At 44.7% G+C, this 26,278-nt stretch overlaps 1 protein-coding gene across 1 annotated transcript in view; it reads right to left on the bottom strand.

Annotated features, from left to right (window-relative positions):
• The window catches only part of IFT81 (intraflagellar transport 81), a 1,042,527-nt gene that overhangs the window by 902,731 nt on the left and 113,518 nt on the right, over positions 1-26,278 (bottom strand). The window contains exons 4-5 of the mRNA XM_086943010.1: positions 20,545-20,725; positions 10,601-10,690 (exon numbers count right to left, since the gene is read on the bottom strand). Coding sequence (XP_086799136.1) covers positions 10,601-10,690; positions 20,545-20,725 — 271 coding nt within the window. The remainder of the gene's footprint in view (positions 1-10,600; positions 10,691-20,544; positions 20,726-26,278) is intronic.

Here is a 26,278-nt window from a genome sequence, read left to right as displayed (position 1 = left end):
GATTGGGTGTTAAAGGCACGGTAATTAATACAACTGTTAGTGAAAAGGGTAAAGTGTTAAAGGCACGGTAATTAATACAACTCTTAGTGAAAAGGATGGAGTGTTAAAGGCACGGTAATTAATACAACTGTTAGTGAAAAGGATCAAGTGTTAAAGTCAGGGTAACACAACTGTTAGTAAAAAGGATGGAGTGTTAAAGGCACGGTAATTAATACAATTGTTAGTGAAAAGGGTAGAGTGTTAAAGGCTCGGTAATTAATACAACTGTTAGTGATAAGGATGGAGTATTAAAGGCACGGTAATTAATACAACTGTTCGTGAAAAGGATGGAGTGTTAAAGGCACGGTAATTAATACAACTGTTCGTGATAAGGATGGAGTGTTAAAGGCACGGTAATTAATACAACTGTTCGTGAAAAGGATGGAGTGTTAAAGTCATGGTAATTAATACAACTGTTAGTGAAAAGGATCAAGTGTTAAAGGCAGGGTAACACAACTGTTAGAAAAAAGGGTCAGTCTTAAAGGCACAGTAATTAATACAACTGTTAGTGAAAAGGATTAAGTGTTAAAGGTAGGGTAACGCAACTGTTAGTGAAAAGGATTAAGTGTTAAAGGTAGGGTAACGCAACTGTTAGTGAAAATGATTGAGTGTTAAAGGCAGGGAAATACAACTGTTAGTAATAAGATAAGAATCGATTGTTTAGGGCAGGTTCACACAACTGTTAGTGAAAAGGATTAGGTGTTATAGGTAGGGTAACGCAATTTTAGTGAAAAGGATTGAGTGTTAAAGGCAGGGCAATAAAACTGTTAGTTAAAAGGATCGAGTGTTAAAGGCAGATTAATACAATTTAGTGAAAAGGATCGAGTGTTAAAGGCAGATTAATACAACTGTTAGTGAAAAGGATCAAGTGTTAAAGGCATGGCAATACAACTGTTAGTGATAAGAGAAGGATAGAATGTTAAGGGCAGGGTAACGCAACTGTTAGTGAAAAGGATTGAGTGTTAAAGGCAGAGCAATACAACTGTTAGTTAAAAGGATCTTGTGTTAAAGGCAGAATAATACAAGTATTAGTGAAAAGGATCGAGCGTTAAAGGAACAGTAATACAACTGTTAGTGAAAAGGATCGAAAATTAAAGGCACAGTAATATACTGTTGGTGATAAGGATTGAGTGTTAAAGAAACACTGTAATACAACTGTTAGTGAAAATGATTGATTGTTAAAGGCAGATTAATACAACTGTTAGTGAAAAGGATTGATTGTTAAAGGCAGATTAATACACATGTTAGTGAAAAGGATCGAGTGTTAAAACTATCAACGAAAATAATAGGGCAACGTAATACAATGGTCAGTGTAGATGATGAGGCACAGAAGGGGCAATAGTACTATTAATAATAGAAAGGAGTGTTCGATGCAAAAAGAGAGGGACTAACCTAGACTTACATGAAGCCACAGACATGAATTACAAGCAGCCACTCATTAACACACATCACTACAAGCTACACATGTGTCACACAGACTAAACAATGCTGTTAAAGAGAATTCAGCAATTATATCTCAGATTAAAATTGTATGTTAAAAAATACTGAGTTTCCAAATCTGAATACACAGTAGCAGTAGGCTAATACCAGTTTTCTCCTTTTCAAGTAATCGTACAAAACATGTTTAAAACTAAGCATTTTTCAATCATCCCTGTTAAGTCAATAGGCTTTCCTTATCAATGCCAAATTATTTCTAAATCAACACATTGGCAAAACTGCACAATTAGCAAACTATCATTTAAAACGGTTCTCCCTCAATCAACTACAAACCACTGCACCTGGCCTAATCTTCTTTGGCTGCGATGATCTGTTATTCTTCTGCGTCACTGCGGGACTTGCGGGGCCATTCTAGTTCCTGCCGCTCCGTCTTTCCGGGGCGGTTTAGGGGCAAGCGCTGCTGCCCGTCCTGCGGCTGGAGGCCTGCCTTGTCTTGTGCTACAGTGTCACGCCAGGTAACTGCTGATGCGAGGCATCTCTGTATGCTGCTGAACACAAGGTCGGTAGGTCGTCATGCCCTGCATATTCATGACCTTTTGGTCAGGGAAAATCCTCTGTGCCTGCTACTGACGGAAACCTGGCTCGGAGAGGCTTCCCACCCGGACGTCTTCTCCGCCATTCCGCCGGAATATAACATCTTCCGGCAGGACAGAGCGAAGGGTAGGGGAGGGGGAGTAGCCGTGGTGGTGAAAAAGTGCGTCTCCTGCTCAGTACTTCCCTTGAACCCTATTGGGAATGCCGAGTCGCTTGCCTTCACGATCAGATTGTCCCCGGGTCAGGCCCTGAAGGGGCTGTTGATCTATAGACCTCCAGGTCCTGTGGGTTCCTTCTTAGAGGATCTACAGACAGTTGTCTCCGAGCTGGCGCTATCCACTCAGCACTGCATGGTGGCCGGCGACTTCAATTTCCATCTGGATGTGGCGGATGACCCTGATGCGGCCAAATTGATGGATGTTACATCTCCGCTTGGTCTTATTCCCTGCGTATCAGGGCCAACACATGAGAAGGGGCATACCCTGGATCAGGTGTTTTCATCTGTTCCGCTTATGGAGGTTGCTACCCTGCAGATGCTCTGGACCGATCACTGGTTGATCAGATTTTTGGTGCTGGAATGCGCGCGTCCGGATCACAGAGCGCCTACCTTGCTTAAACCTGCCTCGAGAGCGCTTCATAGAGTAACTCCTGACTTGCTTGAGCAGGCACTGCTGGAGCACCCCTGTCTTCTCTCGGGTGACCTGGATAGTGACACGGAGACTCTGCAGCGTTGGCTTACCGATCGGTTGGAAGATCTCGCTCCCAAGGTTGTCCCCCGGTCCACGGTGGCTCGGCATTCTGCCCCGTGGTTTACGGAGGCGCTCCGTGTGGCTCGTAGGCAGTGCAAGGTGGCCGAGAGGGCCTGGCGCCTTGTGTACGATGGGGAGGCTAAACTTGCCTACAAGGCGGTGTTGAAGGCTTACCATCGGGACATTCTCGGTGCCAAGAGAGTGTATCTGGCTAGGAGGATAGAGGCATCTGCGAACTCCTGCAAGGAGATCTTTAATATTGTGAAGGAGTTTACAATCCCCAGCTCCCATCCGCCCTCTCCAGCTTCGGCGGATGCTTGGGCCTGCGATCTCGCTGGTTTCTTCACAAATAAGATCAAGGCCATTCAGGCCACCTTTGTGGAGGATCCGGATGGAGGGAGTGGTGCGAGGCTGGACCTTGGACTGCCGCAGACTTCGGTGGCAGTGCTGTCCGACTTCCCTACTGTTTCCAGCGAGGCCTCTCTTACGTTGTTGGCCAACCTCAAATCTGGCTCGCCACTTGACCCCTGCCCGGCCAAATTTTTGGCCAGGATGGCGGCAGTGGTGAACCCTTTGGTCAACCCTATCCTTAATGCCTCCCTGAGGGAGGGACGGGTCCCTAGCTCTTGGAAAAGAGCGATGGTGATCCCCCTCCTAAAAAAAACGGGCCTTGACACCGAAGTCTTGGTGAACTACAGGCCTATCTCGCTGTTACCAGCACTAGCGAAGCTTACGGAAAAACATGCTCATGGCGCTCTCTCTGGTTTTTTGGAAGCCGATAATCTGCTCCATCCATCTCAATCAGGCTTCCGACCTAATTTTAGTACGGAAACAGCTTTGATAGAGGTGACTGAGATCATCAGGTAGACTCTGGATGCCGGCGGCAGGGCCATGCTGGTCATGTTAGATCTCTCGGCGGCTTTCGACACCGTCCCCCACAAGGCGCTTTTAACTAGGCTTTTTGACATCGGCCTGAGGGGGACGGTGCTGAGGTGGTTTACTTCTTTCCTGGAAGGCCGCCGCCAGACGGTTTGGGTCTCCCAGAGCTCCGCCGAGATGCCGCCATTGGGAGTTGGGGTTCCACAGGGCTCTGTGTTGAGCCCCACATTATTTAACATCTTTATGTCCCCTCTGGCGGCCTTGGTAGAGGCGTATGGGGCCCAGATCGTCTCCTATGCCGACGACACGCAACTCCTCTTCACATGCGGGAAAGATCAAGAGTTTGTGGGAGAGAGAATCCGGGACTGCCTTGCGCTGGTTTTCGACTGGTTCCAACGGAACGGTCTGAGGGCCAACTCAGGAAAGTCTGAGATTTTATTTTTTGGTTGCGTTGCCGATCCTGAGTGGCAGCATTGGTGGCCGTCCGACATGAGTCCTCCTGCACAGTCCTCAGTGGTGGCCAAAAACTTGGGCGTCAAGCTAGACAATCAGCTGTCGCTCCGAACTCACATCCTTGGCCTGGCCGGCACCTGCTACGGATTACTGAAAATGCTCCGCAAATTTTTGCCTTTGTTATCTGAGGAGCACAGGAGGATTACAGTGCAGGCTCTGGTCGGTTCGAGGCTAGATTATGCCAATGCTCTTTTACTCGGCCTTCCTGATTATCTGGTCCAGCGCCTTCAGGTGGTGCAGAACTCTGCTGCCCGGGCGATCTTTGGTCTAGGGAGACGAGCTCGAGCGTCTGGGTTGCTCCAGTCGCTTCATTGGCTCCCCATTAGGAAGAGGATCCAGTTTAAATCCTTGACCCTGATGCACAAAGCTCTGCATGGTTCAGGAGCGGGATATCTGCAGCGGAGACTGACTTTTTATCGTCCAGCTCATTCCCTCCGCTCGGAAGCTCTGTGCAGAGCGGTGGTTCCTCGGGTGAGGAAGGCCCGCGCGGGAGGGCGGTCTTTTGGCTACAGAGCCCCCCAGCTTTGGAATCTGCTTCCATTTTCTCTTCGGAGTACTGCTAATTTGCTCCAGTTTAGGAGGGGCCTGAAGACCTGGCTTTTTAACTCCTAGTCTGTTTTTACTGCCCATTGTTTCTGTTTCGTTCTGCTGTTTGTTTTTAGCTGTGTTGTGTTATTTCAATATGAGTTGAGGGTGGAAAGCGTCGGGACACTCCCTGTGAGTAGCTGTACGCTATACAAAAGCTCAATAACATAACATAACATAGCATAACATTCATTATAGCAACTCAAACTTAGCTTGAACCCCGACTAGTCACATTGCTCCTATCAAAGCAGCACCCCACACACTCAAGCGAGATCAGTCAGAGACAAACATAACTTTCAACACATTACACCAATTCTACGTGATTTTTCACTGACTTCCACTGGAATCCTGAATTAAATTCATATTTACCACATAACACACAAAGCTATCTGTCAGAGAAGACCGGACTGCCTGCCAAACTTTTTGGCACACTATAGGGCAGGGGTCCCCAAACTACGGCCCCCTGGCCACATCCGGCCCGTCTAATCAACTGGAGTGGCCCACTTAACGATCCCAAACAATCCTTTGCTTCTTGCCTCATGCGGAGACACGTATTCCTCACTTCCAGGTAGCAGGCGGTTGGCGGTCCAATTCCAGGGACCGGAAACCACCGGGGCGTCTCACAACGCTTCCGGGGGAAATCGCTTAACACAGAAGTTCCCGACAACACAGAGCTTCGGATTGCTGCCTGTCCTTTGCCTGCTTCTACGCAAGTATGAACTGTGTTTTCTGAGGCCGTGTGTTTGCGACCTTTACTGAGTTCTTTGACACCGCGCAGGAGCGCTATTCTGTGTTTGTTTTGACACCGCGCTGGATCGCTATTCTGGATTTGTTTCGACACCGCGCTAGAGCGCTTTACTTGGGGTTTTGTTGTTTGTTTGGGCATCGCTCTGGGGCGCTATCCTGAGTTTGATTTGGCACCGCGCTGGAGCGGTTCAATTGTGGTTTATTTTGGTACCACGCTGGAGCGCTTTACTTTCAGTTCGTGACAACGAGCTGGGGCGCTTATGTGAATACCTTGGACACCGTGCTGGAGCGCTTTGATTACGCGCTGGGGCGCTTATCTTTTTTCATTTCTACACAGGAGCGCTGTTTTCTAACTAACCACTATAAACGACTTCTACTCACTGGGTGTTCCTAAGCTCAAGGTAAACGCTGTAAACCGCATGTGCACAAGAAGGAAACATAGAGAGGGCTTTATCTGTGCCCATCGTAATCAGGTCTCCCTTACTTCCCCTACCAGCCCGAGAAGAACGGAAGAAAGACAGACAACAAAATGTGGAAACTGTTGGGGAAACGGAAAATAGATTCAGAGTCCAGAGTTTTTAAACAGCAGTGGACAGATGACAATTTTTTTGTCCAGTGCAAGGAAAAGGCAGTTTGTTTAATCTGCAAAGAGACAGTGGCAGTGCTTAAAGAATTTAATATCCGCCGACACTATGAAACCCGCCATGGAGGGCAGTATGCTAGCTTGTTGGGCCAAGTGAGGAGAGACAAGGTGGCTAAGCTACAAAATAGATTTGCCACCCAGCAGAGTACAATGCTACGCCAAACACAGGCGAACCTGTCATCCGTTCGGGCCAGCTTCAAGGTAGCTAAACTGATTGCAAGCTGTGGAAAGTCGTTCAGTGATGGGGAGTTTGTCAAGAAGTGTTTGAACGCTGTCGCGGAGGAGGTGTGCCTGGACAAGAAAGATGCCCTGAACGCGGTGAGTCTGTCCGCATCTACAGTTATCAGGCGAATTGAAGAAATGGGGCATAATGTACATGTATAGCTGAAAGAGAAAGCGAAAGATTTTGAGTGTTTTGCATTGGCAATGGATGAGAGCAATGACGTGCAGGACACAGCACAGCTGCTGATTTTTATTCGGGGAGTTCATTCAACTTTTGAAGTGTCCGAGGAGCTGGCAGCTCTACAAAGTCTCACGGATACTACGACAGGAGAGGATATTTTTTGTAAAGCACGCCAAACGAAGGAAGAGTTGGATTTAGACTGGGCTAAGCTGGCTAGCATCACAACGGACGGTGCTTCGAGTATGGTTGGTGCGTCGCGGGGGCTAGTGGGGCGCATAAAAAGAGAAATGGAGGATTGAGATCTCACCTCCCCCACTACAAGTCTACTGCCTGATTTACCAGCAAGCACTGTGCTGCAAAGTTCTGAAGTGGGAATCTGTCATGAAGGTGGTTGTGTCTTGCATAAACTTTATCAGAGCAAACGGACTAAAACACAGGCAGTTCCAAGCTTTTCTATCAGAGCTGGTGTCTGTCCATGGAGACGAGCTTTACCACGCTGAAGTCAGATGGTCAAGCCGGGGTAGAGTTTTGAAACGCTTCTACGAGTTGCTACTCGAAATCAATGCCTTTCTCCTGACAAAGGGAAAAACTGTCCCAGAGCTGATCGACACCGAATGGAAATGGGACCTTGCCTTTTTAACAGATGTGACAGAAATTTTAAAAAGCCCCAATTTACAGCTCCAAGGCAAGGGAAAATTAATCAGTGACATGTATTCCCACGTCAAAGCATTTGAGGTTAAAATGGCACTGCTTGTTGGACAAGTGCAAAAACAAGACTTCACCCATCTCCCTGCTACTCGGAGCCTCTCAGCTGAGGAGCCAGCGGTCCCGTTTCCAACCAAGTAGTGCAAGGACACACTGGAAACGCTGAGAGCGGAGTTCAGTATGCGGTTCCTTGAGCTTCATGCCCACGTTAAAGAAATTTGCATATTCCAGAACCCTTTTGCTGCCGACATTAATGACACCCTGCCTTCTCTTCAATTTGAACTGGCTGAGTTGCAGACCTGTGATGTGCTGAAAGACGCATTCAAGCCCAACTGTCTCATGGAATACTATGCTTCCCTCTCAAACGAGACCTACCCCAACATCATAAAGCTCGCTATGAACATGTCCACAGTTTTTGGTAGCATATATATCTGTGAGCAAACTTTTTTACGCATGAAGCTGATAAAAAATCCGACAAGATCAAGACTCAGATCAACACCTGCATCAGTCTCTGAGACTGACTGTAACTGAAATGGAACCTGACATCAATCTCCTCACCAGTGAGAAGCAAGCCCACAGCTCAAACTGATATGGTAAGCCTGCTGATTTCAGTAACTATGAATATGAAAAAATTTCAGTATAGTAATGCTCTTTTTATAGGCAACATGTTTCTTGAACAGTGATGTCACATACAAAATGAGATTGCAGCATGTCATCTGCTGATGGGCTGCTTGTGTTTTTTATCTGCCATTCCTGAAGAGCCTGCATGCTTTAAGGACCACCCTTAAGTCATCCTGTTTATTACAATTATTCTGTATTAACAACAGGTGGGGCCAAGGCCCAGCGAAGGGCAGCTGCAAAAAAAAGGTAATTATAATCTCCACAATAATACTGGTTGTCACTTTGACCCATATAATTTCCTGTTATAAGACTGACCCCGGCCCCCCATCACAGAAAGGAAAGTTGATGTGGCCCCCACCCAAAAAAGTTTGGGGACAACTGCTATAGGGGCTCCAGAAGAAAAATTACCCTACTATAGAACCCCCCCCCCCCCAAGTTTAAAATAGGACAAGCACCCAAAATAGATTCTTCACAAGACCAGCGACTAGATTCTGGAACGCTCTCCCATCCCACCTGAGACAGCAATAGGACGTTCACTCCTTTAGAAGGAGCTTAAACACATTCCTTTTTACAAAACACTAAATGTAAGTTTCAGCTAATGGCTGCTTAACCCGATCTTCTTTTATCCTGTAATTCTCTCACTCAATACAAATTCCTCAACCTTACTAACCTTCTTTGACATGAACACTGTGACAAGTCCTAATCTATATATTCTTTATGCAGCCGCTAGAATACTCTTTTATCTCTTTTAGTAAAAAGTGTGAAGTTTTAGACATGTGTAGAAGCGGATATGTTTTATTGTCTTATTTATAGGAGCAGATAATCTATATGAACATTGAGATGATTCATTTATCACCATAAATGTTTAGTCTTGTTGATGCTTTAGTGTCTGTAAGTACTCTTTTATTTTATATATATATCATATGGCAATCTGATACTATAAAAACCAAAGTGTCTAACCATAAGTTAGAGTGTCCTTGCGCTAGGACCACCGATTTGCAGAGACAACCAGCCTCGGAGTTGGTTCCTGGAGCAAAACCAGCGATAGAGAATAGCTAAACAGCTATTTTATATAGAGGGAAGGTATGTTGTGAAATCAATTTTAAGAAACGCAATCTATAGGCTTTCTACATTTGCTAAAATTTGGCATAGCACTTAGAAGTAACTAAATGGTGTTGGGACGTTAGGAACTTGCTAAACACGTTAGGAATGTTCATATCGTTTTTGCTGGCCAGGTCATGTATTGCTGCATTTATTTTCGCATTCTTTGTCTTTGCCATACATATTTTATGCTCTAGACTTGGGTCTTAGAAATAAACATTTTAAAGTACATGCCGTTTCTTAGTGCTACTATTTTGTGTGTGCTTATTCTTGTTCAAAATAAGGTTTGGAGTTCCACTTTGTCCCTGAACTCATCCATGAGGACTCACCGTGACAAGAAAACACTCACTACACAGTACTGCCCAGTGGGTTGTGTATAGGTCACAGTCCAAATGGATTTCTAATTTGCATTGGTGCTTTGAACTAAGTCATTCACCAGGGGGGTAAGAAATCTGCCCCCTGCAGCTCTTGGTGGAGGGGTTCGGAATATTGTGACACCTTGTTAGTTTACCATTATTGTAACAATTTTTTTCCGCCCCTTCGACAACCTCAGCAACATGATATTGCTACTGTTAACATGTTACACATATATTATTTGCATTGTTGAAATTGTAAAGCATACTAATGCTAGCTGGTGCAGATGCACTACACAAAAAAATCAAATATTATAAAAAAGGCTTGTCAGGATTCTACTCTTGAACCTGCCAAAAGAGTTGCTGTCTTCGATTAGGGTCTGGTGACTCAGAAAACAAATAAGGCATTGATGACAGACCAAAGATGAGGCGTGTGCAGTATTACACCATATCCTCTCAAAGGGAATGGAGAAATCTACGATTATCTGGGTGCAGAGACAGAAATATACATCTTTTTAAAGAACCATGAAATTTTCATGAGCAAAAGGATTTGATACATTATTAAAGGACGATAGGCAACTCACTTATTTACATTTTCAGAATTATTAATGGATACTGTGGTATTGTGCCCAGAGGCTGGCCTATGAAATTTAATCATGTATGGTTCAACATCTGGTATCCTAAAGAGTTGTATTTTGTCTTGTCTTTGGAAATGGTTCAGACTTGCTGCTGCTGCTCCTTTTCCCAGCATCATAACTTGCTTCTGTCCCAATAAAACCTACATATCGTCTTTTCCACACTCAAATCAAAAAAATATTCATAAAGAACCAACATTTTCACTGAAGGCCCTGCTCTGTTGCTCCTTTATTTTACATTGTCCATTTCTTTTCCAATTCAATATGCATCCATTACAAGGACATTTAGATGTTAAGAGGCCAAAATCCTTACCCACCCACCTGATTACAAAGGGAGTGGCACTGAGCAAAGACCTCGTCGAAGGCCAGCGCTTTTGAATAAAGGCCACAATTGAGGTGCTTGCACACCGGTTTTGGGGAAAGTGGTGAATGTGAGGTCCTTCACCCTCGGTGTATGTGACATAGCCAAAGGCCGACCCCGCTTGCTCTTGAGGAAAGGATACTTCTAAGTGCAGGGGCTGACCAAACCATTTAGGCTGATTGGTAAAATGGCATCAGACAAAGAGGACAAGCCAGTATGTTACTCATGTATGTACCCTTCTAATTTCTGCAGTAGACAATCCAGAGGCCTTCAGTTGTTCACACTCCTTGTGCAAGTTTTTGAAGCCTTCCATCAATTCCTCATACTGTAAAATGGAAAAAGATTAAATCAGTAAAGGCATGTGTTTTGTTGTAAATTCTTATTCAAATAGTAAAACGTTCACAAAAGATGTAATTTTAAAATTGCTGTTCTCGCTTTTTAAGTACATCTTCCCGAGTGTAATGCAGTCCAACACTAGGTTAACAATGCGCAATACCATAGTTTTTTTCAAATAGGGTAGAGGTCCCACCTACATGTTTATCGTTCTCCAGAACCCTTTCTGTAATCATTCTCAGCTACCTAAACACATCACAGATGCTTATAGTTCTCATCAAAATGAAGACGAAACATAACCCTCGTGGGCTAGGAAAGCAATGAAAGTTCATAAAAAGACCAACCTGGTTAGAGAACACAAATTGTATTGTATGGTAATTGCATTTATCTAGCGCATACTACCCCTGAAGAGGCGTCGAAGCGCTGCATCATTGCAGTGACATATAAGAACGAGGAAACAGTGGCGAAGTGAAGTTCATGATGAATGTGAATAACTGTTACTAGTGACTTCTCTTTCTCTTATGTTCACTTACACCATTAACAAGCACTGGCGTTGCCAATAGGTCTCGCAGTAGGAAAGTGGGAGCTATTGGTTTTGTAAATGACATTTTATATTTATATATTGTTATTGGCATTGTCAATAACAATATATAAATATAAAATGTCATTTACAAAGCCAATTGCTCCAACTTTGCAAATGCGAAACCTATTTGCAACGCCAATGCTTGTTTTTAAAGGACGCATTTGCAATGCATTAGGTTGCGCATTTGGGAGAGTTTAATCTATTGGCATTGTAAATGACAATGCCTTTTATTTAATTGTTTTAAAAAAGTCATAAATAAGAGGCATTGCCATTTACAATGCCAATATCTCTAAGTACCATAAATGTGAGACCTGTTGTATTGAAAATGTTTGCTAGATGGAGCCACTAGCATGCTTACCGTAAAGGCACCAATGAAAGCTAGAATGAAGGCTACCTTAAAAGGCTCATAAATGCACTGTGGGAATATTTCAAATGCTCGGCATCCCCATCGGCCCACTCTTGCAGTTGCGTCACCCTTTGCACCTCACCCCTCTCCTGTGTGCTCGTGGGGGCGGGTGCGTCACATCCTGTCCATTGTTTGTGTCCCCTCCCTAGGACCTTTGTTCCAGGGCGTTGGCACCATTTACTGCACCGGCCCCTTCAGCCCCCTTCGGGTTCAGGCCTCTGCTATGAGTGCAACAAAACTGCGGAAAGCTGGTGCGGTGGTTTACAGACGAGCTCTGAGGCACTGCTGCCCCCTAGGTAGGGCGGCTATTGAAGACGAGTAAAAGTATTGGGAAGTCTTGTATGCTCGGATGTGTGGGGAAAACCAACACGCTGCTCTTGGCCTGCAAGGGGGAGGAGATTGTATTCCGGTGACGCAATCAAAGCTGTCCCGATTTACCAGGAGGGCAGAGATGGCGTCCTCATCTGCCCCACAAATATGCAGTGTAATATAGGCTGTGGCGGTCAGAAGTGCAGAGGTGACGCCCGCCTGTAAAAGTTACCCCAAAGCCAAGCGGTCCGGCCCGGTTGTCAGCACAAATGAGCTGCCTAAGCACATGACACATCAACTCTGGGACAGTCACCGTATCAGCACGGGGTATTGATTGATGTTGCCTTGGGATGGGACACAATTAGCCGGGTGGCAGGTGAGGAGTGTGCTCGGGCACTGTTTACGTTGTCTCTCGAAAACCTCATTGCGAGTCATATAGTATTATAAGTCTGATTAATGCCACTTAATAAAAATTTGCTAACAGTTGTTGTTTGTGATGACTGATTTCCGGAGCAAATGGCCCTATCACCTGGGCATTCATGCTTGGCTAGCAGAGACACGAGGCGAGCCCAGCATGTGAAACCCTGTAAGGATAAGCTGTTCCTAAAATACACAGGAGGCAGGGCTACGGGAGGAGGAATCATGTTGTGATGTGCGGTATTACTGAGCAGAATGTGAGAACATGCACAGACAGCAGCAATTCCCCCAAAAGAGTTCCAAAAAGCTTCATTAAGTGCAAAAGACTGTGAATTTTGTGGTGAATGGGGTGAAAGATAGTAAAGCAAAGGCTGGCATTGAGCACGGAGGGAAGGCAAGGCAGAGAAGGGGAGGGGGGAGGAGAAATGCGACACGGCGGGCATGGGAGGGGGCCGAGCGGCAATGAGGGTGATAGTAAAGCAAAGGCTGGTATTGAGCACGGAGGGAAGGCAAGGCAGAGAAGGGGAGGGGGGAGGAGAAATCCGACACGGCGGGCATGGGAGGGGGCCGAGCGGCAATGAGGGTGTGAAGCAGCAGGGGCCTGGGGGAAGCTAGCTGGGGAGGAGAAATGAACAGATGTCCATGAGGTGTGGGAGGAGTGCCTGATGCCGGATGGGGGCGGGAGAGCCTGGGAATGCGAGAGGCTGGGCTTGCATGCGATGCGCGTGCTGAACAGATGTCCGTGAGGTGTGGGAGGAGTGCCTGATGCCGGATGGGGGCGGGAGAGCCTGGGAATGCGAGAGGCTGGGCTTGCATGCGATGCGCGTGCATGTTTGCTCACGTGATACACGTGAACTGCAAGAAAACCGCGGGGCTGAAAGCCCTTGGTTTGACTTGTGTTTTGCCGACATGAATTCTCGCTCCGCTCGATGCGCTTGCGCGCATCGATAGGTCGCGAGACCTAAAAAGGACTAGCCTTCAAAATGAACAAATGATCCACTTTCAGCCCAAAATTACAAAGTTACGTTTTTCATATTAAAACACGTGTGGCACCAGAAAAGCAAAATCCTACATGCTCAGTTGACCTTGGGCTAAACGTTGAATATTCTTTTCAATCGCAGTATCAAACCAGGTAAGGACAACAAAAAGAAAGCACTGCTGCTATCCAGGGCAGGATGTGACCCTAGCTTCTGGAGCCACAAAGACCGAAATGGTGTCCAGTCCAGATGCTTGTGAAGCACCGGAAGGGGCTCTAGTAGTCCAGATGCTTGTGAAGCACCAGAAGGAGCTCTGGTAGTCCAGATGCTTGTGAAGCACAGGAAGGGGCTCTAGTAGTCCAGATGCTTGTGAAGCACCGGAAGGAGCTCTGGTAGTCCAGATGCTTGTGAAGCACCGGAAGGGGCACTTGTAGTCCAGATGCTTGTGAAGCACCAGAAGGGGCTCTGGTAGTCCAGATGCTTGTGAAGCACTGGAAGGGGCACTTGTAGTCCAGATGCTTGTGAAGCACCAGAAGGGGCTCTAGTAGTCCAGATGCTTGTGAAGCACCAGAAGGAGCTCTGGTAGTCCAGATGCTTGTGAAGCACCGGAAGGAGCTCTGGTAGTCCAGATGCTTGTGAAGCACCGGAAGGAGCTCTAGTAGTCCAGATGCTTGTGAAGCACTGGAAGGGGCTCTGGTAGTCCAGATGCTTGTGAAGCACCGGAAGGGGCTCTAGTAGTCCAGATATCGTGAAGCACCAGAAGGAGCTCTGGTAGTCCAGATGCTTGTGAAGCACAGGAAAGGGCTCTAATAGTCCAGATGCTTGTGAAGCACTGGAAGGGGCTCTGGTTGTCCAGATGCTTGTGAAGCACCGGAAGGGGCTCTTGTAGTCCAGATGCTTGTTAAAGCACTGGAAGGGGCTCTTATAGTCCAGATGCTTGTGAAGCACCGGAAGGGGCTCTTGTAGTCCAGATGCTTGTGAAGCACCGGAATGGGGCTCTGGTAGTCCAGATGCTTGTGAAGAACCGGAAGGGGCTCTGGTAGTCCAGATGCTTGGGAAGCACCGGAAGGAGCTCTAGTAGTCCAGATGCTTGTGAAGCACCGGAAGGGGCTCTAGTAGTCCAGATGCTTGTGAAGCACCAGAAGGAGCACTGGTAGTCCAAATGCTTGTGAAGCACCGGAAGGGGCTCTAGTAGTCCAGATGCTTGTGAAGCACCAGATGGAGCTCTGGTAGTCCAGATGCTTGTGAAGCACAGGAAGGGGCTCTAGTAGTCCAGATGCTTGTGAAGCACCAGAAGGGGCTCTGGTAGTCCAGATGCTTGTGAAGCACTGGAAGGGGCTCTAGTAGTCCAGATGCTTGTGAAAGACTGGAAGGGGCTCTGGCAGTCCAGATGCTTGTGAAGCACTGGAAGGGGCTCTTGTAGTCCAGATGCTTGTTAAAGCACTGGAAGGGGCTCTGGCAGTCCAGATGCTTGTGAAGCACTGGAAGGGGCTCTTGTAGTCCAGATGCTTGTGAAGCACCGGAAGGGGGCTCTGGTAGTCCAGATGCTTGTGAAGCACCAGAAGGGGGCTTTGGTAGTCCAGATGCTTGTGAAGCACCGGAAGGGGCTCTGGTAGTCCAGATGCTTGTGAAGCACCGGAAGGGGCTCTGGTTCTTCCGGAGTGGCGGAGGCACACAGGCTACGTGTGCAATCTAGCACGATTATTTCTGGATTCTAGCACCCTCAGCAATCAGGGGCTGTTGAACAAGGAAGACGAAAAAAGTTCCGCAGCCCATGTGGATACTATGCTCTTCGATAGAGAGTCTTTTTGAAGATATCAAATCTCTCAGGCTGTCAGATTGGCTTCTAACATTCCGTATGGAAAGATTATGTCTCTCTGCAAAATAATAATGTATTTTTCTTTAAAATTCTTCTTGTGTTTGGGATCTGTGATTTAAATACTTGCACTAAGCGAGAATCTTGTATACAGCAGGAAGACAGACAACTGAAAGACAGATCTGGAGCCTTTCAGTGAGCATTCACCTTTCAGACATGTGGCCAGGGATGTGGCTTTACAAGGGTCTCCGTGGTGAAAGAGCATGACAAAGTAGGGGCTGCAACCCTTCAGCTGTTCAATAGGCATTAGACTGCCACACCAACCAATAAATGTTTCTCTCTCCTGGGTGGGACCCAGTCTTGGAGATCACCTCCCAAAACAACATGGAAAGTCTCAAAGCATTTGCTCAGGGGGTTACTGGTCACTGTTTTAGAAACGTGAAAAGTAGAAGTGAAGCACTCCTCTTTCTTCCAATTTATAAATTCTAATCCTTTTAACTCTTGCGTGCTACATTGGAAGGCATGATGTGTGGCATGTCTTAAAAGCTTCAAAATCATACATTCAAGTGCTGGTACTTGTGCCAATGTGCACTTTTGCAAAAACAATTGCTTATAATTTTTCCTTTTTACAAAATGATCTGTATTTAAATGAGATGTTCATACCTCAACTTTCCACAAACATATACAGATATTAGATTATTACACTCCAAAAAAAACATCAATTATAGTATATGTTATAATCACATCACAAAATTATACATTTAATCTTTTACATATACAAATGTTCTATTCTTACATGCCCAGTGCATTTTGGGATATGCGTCCCTTCGACAGGGGCTGAATCTGTAACAATAAAAAATAGAATTGACAATGTGCAAGGTGGACCATTCGTCATCCTTTTAACAAAGCTCCTCTGCTCAAGCACTTTAAAACAATGATATATTATGCATGATAGAAATGATGATGAAATCAAGTTAAAGCATTCAGAAAAGAGATGTCCCTTAGTACTGACGTTTAATCTTTATAGTTCACACCGGTATTGTTCAAGTGCACATGCACTTAATAATGTGTGCAGTTAAATGTCACCGCTCCCCATTCGTGCTAGTAATTAATTAGTCACGATCACATGAAACGTACTCAATGTCAGAAATCACACTGCAACTCCAGTGCGTGATCAAAATGAGAAATTATCAAAAATGTGAAAAAACGACAACCTTTTATGATGTACTCAACTCTCAATAACTCTTCCACAACATATGTGGCATGACTGGCCAACTAACCTGCCGGCTTCAGAGTGCTTCAAACTCCGTGATGCATACTGCAATGCCCAATTTTCGTAGCTGTTACACCGAATTAGAACATTGGAACGTTGGAAGCTCCGTTGAAAACAATGGAGTGCTCCGGGCTTATAAAGGCCGGTATAAGCCCAGAGCTCCAACATTCCAATGTTTCTTTGTTCACAGCTCTGGCTCTGAACAAAGGCTTCAGGGAGCCTGAGGGGATTTCAATCCTCTCGCATTCCCTGAAAGCTTTATTTTATTTGTTAGAACATTCTGCACACTAGCGGCAGAATGTTCTAATAGCCCTATAGCCGTTCGTAGCAGGGCTTTACCAGCTTTTAAAGTCCCGCTGCCTTGTTAAAGTCCCTCGCCTTCGGCTCGGGTCTTTAATAGCCGGCATAGCCCGCTACGGCGGGCTATAAGGCTATAATATATCTCATCACTTATCATGCCGTTCCCTCAACTACCACACCGAGTTTACCCCCTATTTGGCGCTTACCTGAAACCTCAAGCATTATTAAGTGCATGTATACTTGAACACGACAGGTGTGAACTATAAAGATTAAACAGCAGTACTGAGGGACATATCTTTTCTGAATAAGATAACTTGATTTCATCATACTTTCGACCATGCATGATATCTAATTGCTTTAAAGCACTTGAGCAGAGGAGCTTTGTTAAAAGGATGACGAATGGTCCACCCTGCACATTGTCATTTTTAGGTCTCGTCTGCGTTGCAGCGCATGCGCTGCTACGCCTTGGCAAGATCTATGGTTGTTGCTTTTGTGTCGGGCTTCTTTGGAAGCGGGGTTGGTGTCCGCCCTGTCTCCCTTAGGCCCCACCCACTCGCCTAGAGTTCTTCACGGTGTGTCTAGTTATCCGTGCAGACAGAAAACGATGTACTGCGCATGCCTGCCGATAGTAAGTGAAGGATGCGTTCACTTTCTTTTGTATTGCATTTTTCTGAAGTCCCCCGGGCGTCTCATTTCATCACAGCGTGCGCATGGCGCACTTTAACTTTCGTGGTCGGTTGTTTTCATATTGGTGGCACACAGCAGTCATTTCTCGATGCGGGTACATGCTTTTTTTCTGTTTATGACTTCTCTGTAGTAGTGGCGGCACGCGTGCTTTAGCCTAACCATCTTAAGCTAAAGTAGGGTGCAGAGATTGCTTCAAAAGTAAAGAAATAGACAATTCTTGCCTTTTTAAGCAATCTTGGCACCCAACTTTATCTTAAGATGTTTAAGCTAAAGCATGGGTGCAGTCACTACTACAGAGAAGTCATAAACAGAAAAAAAGCATGCGCCCGCTTCGGCGATAACATTAGGACGTATGGGCTGGTTTAGTTTTCACTTTCACACTCAGCGAAAATGTCCCGATATTTAACCCTTTCCTATTGAAAGACTTCGCTTACAAACAAATCGGCTGAAAGACGAGTTAACTTGCCCACTTGGGGAAACTGAGTTGCATTTGGCAGCTCTAGACACCTATGGCACTTAGCGCTTTGCTGCACAAGGAGGCACAACGACAAGAGAGGAAGGGTGATCATGCGGTCCGGACAGGTAGGGCCTGCTTTAATCAAATGCTAATTTTCTTCCCTAGAGGACTTAGTGAAGAATTAGTTAGAAGTTGGCACCGCTGGACATTGCTGGGCAGTGTGGGAAGTTGGCACTCTTGGACAGGCTGTAATGCTCATAACATAAGTATATATGGCAGGCTTGTGGTGCAGGGAGGCATGTGATGTTTGCAATTGTAGGAAAAGAGAAGGTGGCACTTGTGAGGAATGAGGGAACTTAACTGTGTGCAGTGTGAGAAGCTTGCAATGGTGTGCTTTTTGTGAAGCTGGCACTAGAGCTTGTTATGGAAAGATCGGATTGCTAGACAGTGTGAGAAGCTTGAACATGTGAATATTGGGCATAGCTGCACGGGCCACGTGACAAGCTCCCATTGATTGCACTGTGAGAAACTGACAGTTGTGGGCTAGGAACGTGCCCAGATTTAAAAGTTTCCACTTGCTGACACATTTTTCAACTTGGACGTCCTGAAAAGTGAGCACTAGTGGGCTGCCTACGGAGCTTGGACTGGTAGACTACGTATGCAGCTCGAACTAGTGAGTCACCATCAGTGGAGGCCGCCATAAACAACAAGCATTTGCGATGCAATAGGTCTCACATTTGCAAGAGTGTGAGCTATTGGCATTGTAAATGATAATGCCTTTTACTATGAGATCTGGAAACCTGCAAGCGGTGTGTAAACACACGCTTTGTGCTTACAATCCTTGCTTACGAAAAGCAAGGCTGGCAGTAAAAAAGGTTCAGTTACTGCTATCCTTACTTCTTGTAAGCAGCGATTATAAGTGAAAAGTACGTTTTTACGCAACACTTGCAGGTTCTCAAAACCTATAAATAAAAGGCATTGTCATTTACAATGCCAATAGCTCGAACTCTGGCAAATGCGAGATATATTGCAATGCAAATGATTGTTAGTTTTTTAGTTACAGTTCAGCCCCTGACAAAGGGACACATGTCCCGAAATGCATTGGGCATTGCTAGTGGAGAAGTTAAGGCATGACGTCATGCCAGATGAGTGTTGTAGGGGAAGGGAAATCCTTTAAAGAGAGTCATTTTCTCTCTGGATTTCCCTTCTCTTTTTGAAACCCAGGAGCAGCAACATTGTTGTGGTGTCACCAGGGCTTTAAGGTTTTTTTTTCAATATTTTATACAAGCCGTAGTTGCTGCTTATTTCTGTTATGCAACTAACGACCATTGACAAAGACAATAGTCCTGCCTTGTTGTAGGTATTATGTCATTTGTATCATATATATTGATGTAATGACAGAAACAGCGAAATACAAGTCGGGAAGCACACTATGCGGAGCACAGATTTGTAGCTTATGTGTTTTAAGCCCCGCCCTTAATTGCATTGGCCACGCCCCTTTGAGCGACCCCACCCGCGTTTTTTCATCCCACTTAAAGCCCTGCAGCAATCTTTCCTACAAGTGCATTGACCATCTGAGCGGTTTTTACCAGCTTTTACCTTGTGACTTGCTGGATGCACAGCGATCTCTGTAGCAGATAACCTTCCCCATTAAGCTGCCTTAAAATGCTTGCAGTTTGTGGCCTATTAAATAAGCCAGAACGGTATCACCACCCACTTCCTTCTGGTACGTTTCTTCGAGAGGACAGCATGTGAAGATAATACACACGGATTTGGAGTCTTATACTACATTCATAAGTCTGCCTGTTAAAACTCTGGACCCTCTTGAACCCACTGCTTTTCTGCAGCAACTCAATTTTCGGGTTGCCCGATTACCTTTTGTGCCAGTGCAGCGCTCACTAAAACGTTTTTACTTTCGGTCCCTTCCTAGCATCACAGCAGATTCTACGTAATAGACAATGTGTCAAGTGTGTGTGTGTAAAACCTAAGCGCAAAATGTGAGGAGAAAAATCCTACTGCTTCAGCTCACTACAATCCCTGCTGCCAGTGCCAGGATTAGCTTCCCGCACTTTTTACAAACTCCTAAACTGAACTCGAACTTAACCCGACGCTTAACACACAGATAGACGGACCCCCGGCACCCCATAGAATGAAGTCGATGCCGCGGCCACGAGTGAGTGAAAGCTCTCGCTGACGCTAACATCCTTTGTACGCGGCTGCATGATGTCAGTCCCTCTGCCCCTGCCCGCCTCATCTGAAGGGCCTAACTTCCATACATGGGCAGCTAGATAAACAAAAATACAGCCACAGTGTCGGGGGTGGGGGCCAGTGGAAAGGAGCAAGGGTCAGAGTCTGATCATCCGTGTCGGCTGGCCAGGGCAAAAGCCTCAGCCTGTCAGCACCGAGCCACGTCACTGCTGCGTTCTAGGGATGTTCATTTCTCCAAGAAGAGGTTAACGCATTTCATAAATGCCCTATAGGCAAATTAACTTACGCCTATCGAATGCTCTTTTCTGATTTTACGGACAAGAAGAACTATCTTATAAAAGCACTGGCAGGACTAAAAGGAGGTGTATCTTACAATATAAAATGCGATAGAAATCCATGCAAGTGCACAATACCTGCTTGCTTGTGTCAGCCACAACATCGTCTTGAAGGAACTCAGCGGGGACCTCCAGTTTGACGAGAAACCGTGCCAGGTACGCTCTCTTTTTCAGTTCATTGGTCCGCTGAAGCAGCCAGTGCAGCACTGGGTGAATGACAGGCTTACTCCCGACAACCAGGCCCTGGCGAAACGTACTCCTGCAGGGGTGGAAACAAACGAGACTGCTGACATTCAACATTGTTCATTTTGGCTTTCAAACATTGGATCTATTTGCGGCCAGCTTTCAAATGTCTGAAACAAACCATAGACACGGGCAATGAAATTCTGCGCTGGGGCAAAATAACAGGGCAAATGTATCTGCACCATTTTTGCCACGTTTGTAACACAGACTGGAGCAAACCGATTTGGCTCCGGTGAAGATCGCTGAAACGTTTGCACCGCGGCAATACTGGATAAAGGCATCGTAAAGCTATGTGCAACACATGCTTGGCTTAATAAAAGACTGCAATAGTCAAATATGTTAAGAAAGCATTTCATGCCATTAACACAGCCCATTTAAGACAAAATGTAACATATTTTACAATATTTAAAAAAACGAGATAAACTCATTGTTGCCCCAAATGGAGTTCTAGATTTCACATTTGAAAAGTGAATGAAGTTGACTTTAGCCACTTATTAAATTAAGAGCAGAAATGGCGTTGAAAACAGGTTACTTTTTTTAATCAGATGTAAATATCATTTGCTCCACTTCACGTTACATTAGCCTCAAAAGGCTGATGCAGATGAGTTATTTGGCATTTGTGCAAAGACTGTTTGATTTACACACTATCCCTGGTAGGCATTTTGAGAAAAATTGAGGTCCGCACTGATGAATTAGGACAATGCTGCACTTTTAACCTGGAGCAGCCGGTGCAGCCACCAGCTATCAAACAGCGCACTCTGCTGGCACATCTTGGACACAGCATCATTTCTTACATCAAATAAGCACAGAGAAAATGTAAAAGGAAACTAACTACTGCAGTTATATAGCGTTTACTACTCTTGACGGGGAGTTGAATGAAGCGCTTTACAGTGAGTAGCACGCTACTCGTAACTCAAGGTTAGTGGTTAATCCAGTGATTATTGTTTGTTATTGGGATTAGTCATGTGCTGTCCAGGAAAAGAATAACATGTTATCAATTTAGTCCAGATTCTCAGTGCTTGCTAGATTAAATTAATGGGAGTTAGGTGTGATAATTAGTGGTGGCTTTGTGGGTTCATACAAATGGTAGGCGAGTTGAATATATAGGTTGGTGGAGTTTAGTTACTGGTAGTCGGTGATCATTTGTAAAAGAATGAGTGCCAGGGCCTAAAGCTCTGTTCAGAAGCCCACGGCTGGTGCTATTACGTGTAAGTGCACAGGATACCAACCAAGGCTGCGTAGTTTGCAATGGACTTTGTGCCTCTAACTGACAACCGGATACTCCCTTCCCCTTTCTCTCACTCTAACAAGTACGTACTTTCTCTCTTTGTTACAGTTTTCCACCTTTCTCCTTATTCCCCTTTGGGTGTTTTTCCCCTCTTGCTCTAGTGAAATGTAAAATGAGAAAAAATAAGTATTGGTTTCACAAAGGAGTGTGATTGGGACCCACCGGCTCAAATTAAGCAGTATTGGTAGGTTGCAGTGATGGAGATTTTAAAGAAGAGGTTGTGGTCTATGAAGTGTGGGGTCAGCCATATGCAGAAGTACAATAATTGAGATTACAGCAGACAGACATGTGACAGAGAAGGCTATACTCCGAAATAGAAAGCATACAGATGATGAACATTAGGGAGAAGCTAACTGAAGAAAGAAAGAAGGCGACTTCAATCAATATAAATTATATTCGTTTTATGAAATACAAACCATAAAAGTGGTACAATCCATAATAATTTCATCACATTTAAATCATCCTCAATAAAATCACATTAAAAGACAATCAAAATAGATACCAAATAAAAACCTCAATGAAATTAAAGGAAAATGGAAACTGCCCGGCCCTTCTCAGAGGTTAAATCACAGCCGCTTCTCAGTCTGACAGCAATTTTTAAAAAGCTGAGAACGTTAGAAATAATGTTTCCCGGAAGCATTTGCAGATATATCAGAGAGGGTCAGGCCAGGATAAATTTGGGCCTTTTCAGTACTGGAAGGATACATTGTTACCTAGGTGCACTGTAAAAACTACAAAACATGGTAAAATGTAATGTGTCCTGCTGAGATTTACTAATTCAGCCGCAGGATGGAAGATTAGCACCCCTATTTCCCCCCGAGGGTAGGCTAAAAGATAAGGCAGTAGGTCCAGCCGGAACCTGGTTAATAGAAAGCCATTGTACCTACTTTTAACACACAAAATGTAAGGGTCGGTAGAGGGCACTGTTTTTAGGATGACAAGATAGTTGAAACCCTAGAATCCCAAATGGCTAAATTTATCTGGCAGTACAGTAAAATTAGGAGGTCGCTGAAATATTTATCGCTGCCACAGGATAGGGGGATTAGCCATCCCAAATATTATGTTTTATCTTTGGGCTGCCCTCCTCCAACAAACGACTCTGCTATTTAACACTTGTGATCACCTAGAGAACTTAGGAGGCACAGGAATACCATCAATCTATGAATTACCAATAGAGGTGAAAACCCGAGGGCTCTTGCTTAGACAACTTGAGCCAAGCTATTTAAAAAAAACCTAGATTTAAAGTGATTATTAGCGCAGGGAAAGTATGGGGGAGAATCGCTAAATAAAAACATATGAAGATCCCAAAATGTAACAGGTATCGCTCCTCACTTTTACCTAAGCAGACTAACGATGCTATCGCAAAAAAATGGGAAAATCTTGGAATTACTACAACAGGGAATTTTCTCTGTGATGATCCAAATATCAGATTTTTAAACCTTCAAAGAAACTTTAAAGTCTCCAATAGTGACTATTTTAAATATATTCAATTGAATACAATTTTGAGTTTGAAAACTCCTAATATTACATTAGATAAGATCCCTCTGTTAGAAACGATAAGCAAGCATACGTTTAGAATTCGCACCATTTATAGTATGCTACTCGGGATACTTCAAGATGATCTTGAACATACCGAAGTTGCATGGGCTGACAAACTTGCTAACACCAATGTGGACATAGATATGAGCCTACTATTAACGTCAGATGTGCTTTTGAGTTCTAACCTCAGGGCTCAGATGTATAAGACCATTTACAATCTGTATTATACACCTGCTAAACTTTATGCCTGGGGCAAAAGAGTGAATGACGAATGTCCTAGGTGTGGAAGGGGCCCAGCTACATGAATTCATATGTTTTATGAATGCGAAAAATTAACATCTTTTAAAAGAATGGTGTCTGAATATTGGGAAGAAGTGTTTGGGCATAAACTGGCGGAATCTCCTACGCTCTATATTCTAGGGTATGACAGCTATTTAGGCTTAAGTATAGAAGAGGAGTCTTGCTTATTTATTGGTACAGGAGTTTACAGAATTATATTAGCAGCTCGTTGGAAAGAGATAGATCCACCAACCTTTCAAATGTGGTTAGCTCGTTTCCTAGGTGTCTATATCCAGGAAAAAGCTATCTATGCTACTAGGGGTAGACGCACCAGAATACGTGGTGCTAAGATCTGGTCCCCTATAGCTACCTGGAGCACGACCACAAGGAATATATAAACTGTATTATATCTTTATATTTTTTATTTGTTATGAAAAGTTGGTTTATAATGATTGTAATGAATTTTGGACTACATATGCAATGTTTACAACTTTTTGACGAATTCATGATTTGTATCTTTCTCTTTTTACATCATCTTTTTTGTATTTGTATTTATTGGAGCTCCTTAATAAAAAAAAAGGAATTCAATAAAATATAATTCGAGCACTTAGCAGAATGCCATTGATAAATCCAACAATATACTATTATTGAATTTATCATAAAACATACAGAAAATAAGTTAAGACTTTCTTGTCTGTAAGCCGAAATTCAGCCTTCCTATGGTCCTCCCTGATTGTTCGGAGGTAACAGGATTAGTCAGGCTGCTTTGATGAAGTGATAAGTAACTCACCCAGGGAGAGGCTATTTGGTGGCGAGGGTTCTACTACACTGGAATACCAGAGCAGGGGAGAGGGGTGGTAAAGCATGAAACTTCAAAGGAGGAATATGGCAGGCTGGGAATACCAGGTCAATCTACCCCCATCCCCTGACCCAGCCAGATGGGAGGCTTAAGGAAGGAATTTGTAGATGTTAGGAGGTGGAGAGCTATGGAAATGAGCCATATTGAGAGTTGGTTTAGTTAGCTCTTCATGCTCTGACGTTCCAGCCATGTTGAATTTTGGATGAATAGTACTTTTTTTTTTTTGTCCTCATAAATGCCACCAGAAAATGTCAACTCTACATAGGCTTTCTCCAGGCCACTAACACAAACCAGCTGTTTCCTCCCTGGGGTCTGTGGATAGCCAATGGATATCGCCCAGAGGTAGGTCGTTTCCCAATCCAACTCCCATTCACGATGTATCTGCCACTTAGGGAGGACAGGACCACTAACCTCTGGCATAATCATTGGACTCATTGGAGGTTATCTCTCAGCCAATGCATTTAAGGCAAACCAAATCTTATTTGCGCTTTCCCCACCACACAGCATGTCTAAACGACTAACCGCCATGATGTTTCTTAGACAATCTGTGAATCTGGGGGGGGTTTACAGACTTCCACTCCCTACAAATCTCTCTCCTAGCAATAACAATAACATAGAAATAAACTGTAAGGTACAATTTCTAATATCATAATCCGGGGGGGAGACCAAAAAGGATCAATCTAGGACTACAAGTAATTGGGGATAGTACAACCGCTTCTAAGAACTCACACACCTCACTCCAGTAACTCCTAATGTCCGGGCAGTCGACAAACATGTGTCCGTCGTCCGCAGCTGGAAACTTACATCTTGGACAAAAGTATACTTCTGCTGAAAGCTTAGAGAGTTTCGCTGGGGTCCAGTAAACCCTGTATAAAGTAAACAAGTGGTTTCTTCTGCGATTGGATGGTTTTATAATTTTTTGGGAAAGTGTAAATGAGTGTGTCCAAACCTTCAGTACCTCCCCTAAATTCAGGCCTGGAAAATTGTCCCATAACTTGATGGTTTCAGTTCCTAGATTGTCTTTCGCTCCCACAAATATATTGTACCAATGTGCAACCTCGCCCTTCCATCCCCTACCCCCATCAATGGATTCCAAGAGAGGGATCTCCTCATCATTGGCCCAACGCTGCCTCCCCCACCAGGACGACAACTGATAAAATTTAAATCTTGTTATAGAGCCCTATGTTATGTTCGAAAGGGATTCCCAACCTAATAAAGCCGAGTTGTTACACAGGTCCCCCCATTTTGTGATGCCTGCCGCTCTCAATGGAAGGGCCAGTCAATCTAATAGGCATTCTGGTGTACCAGGGGAGTCCCAGATTGGGGCTTGGGAATGGTAATAGGGTATATCCAGAATTCTACGTATTGATTGCCAGATGTTAAGTGCTGTCTTTAAGAGCTTCAGGCGAACCTTTTTAAAAAACTTCTGATCCCCAAATTTGTAGAGAAAGAACTCTAAACCATGTGGCAGGTCTGATAGCATAGCCTGAAAAAGTCTACCATGAGATGAAGAGTCTAGTTTGTTTGCTAGGAGTCTAAAGTTCTTGAACTGAAAGGCATAACAATAGAGAAGTAAATCTGGAAGGGCCAACCCACCTAATTTC

Source organism: Lissotriton vulgaris, chromosome 11, assembly GCF_964263255.1.
Source record: "Lissotriton vulgaris chromosome 11, aLisVul1.2, whole genome shotgun sequence".
Lineage (NCBI taxonomy): Eukaryota > Metazoa > Chordata > Amphibia > Caudata > Salamandridae > Lissotriton > Lissotriton vulgaris.
This window is presented reverse-complemented; position numbering and strand designations above follow the sequence as displayed.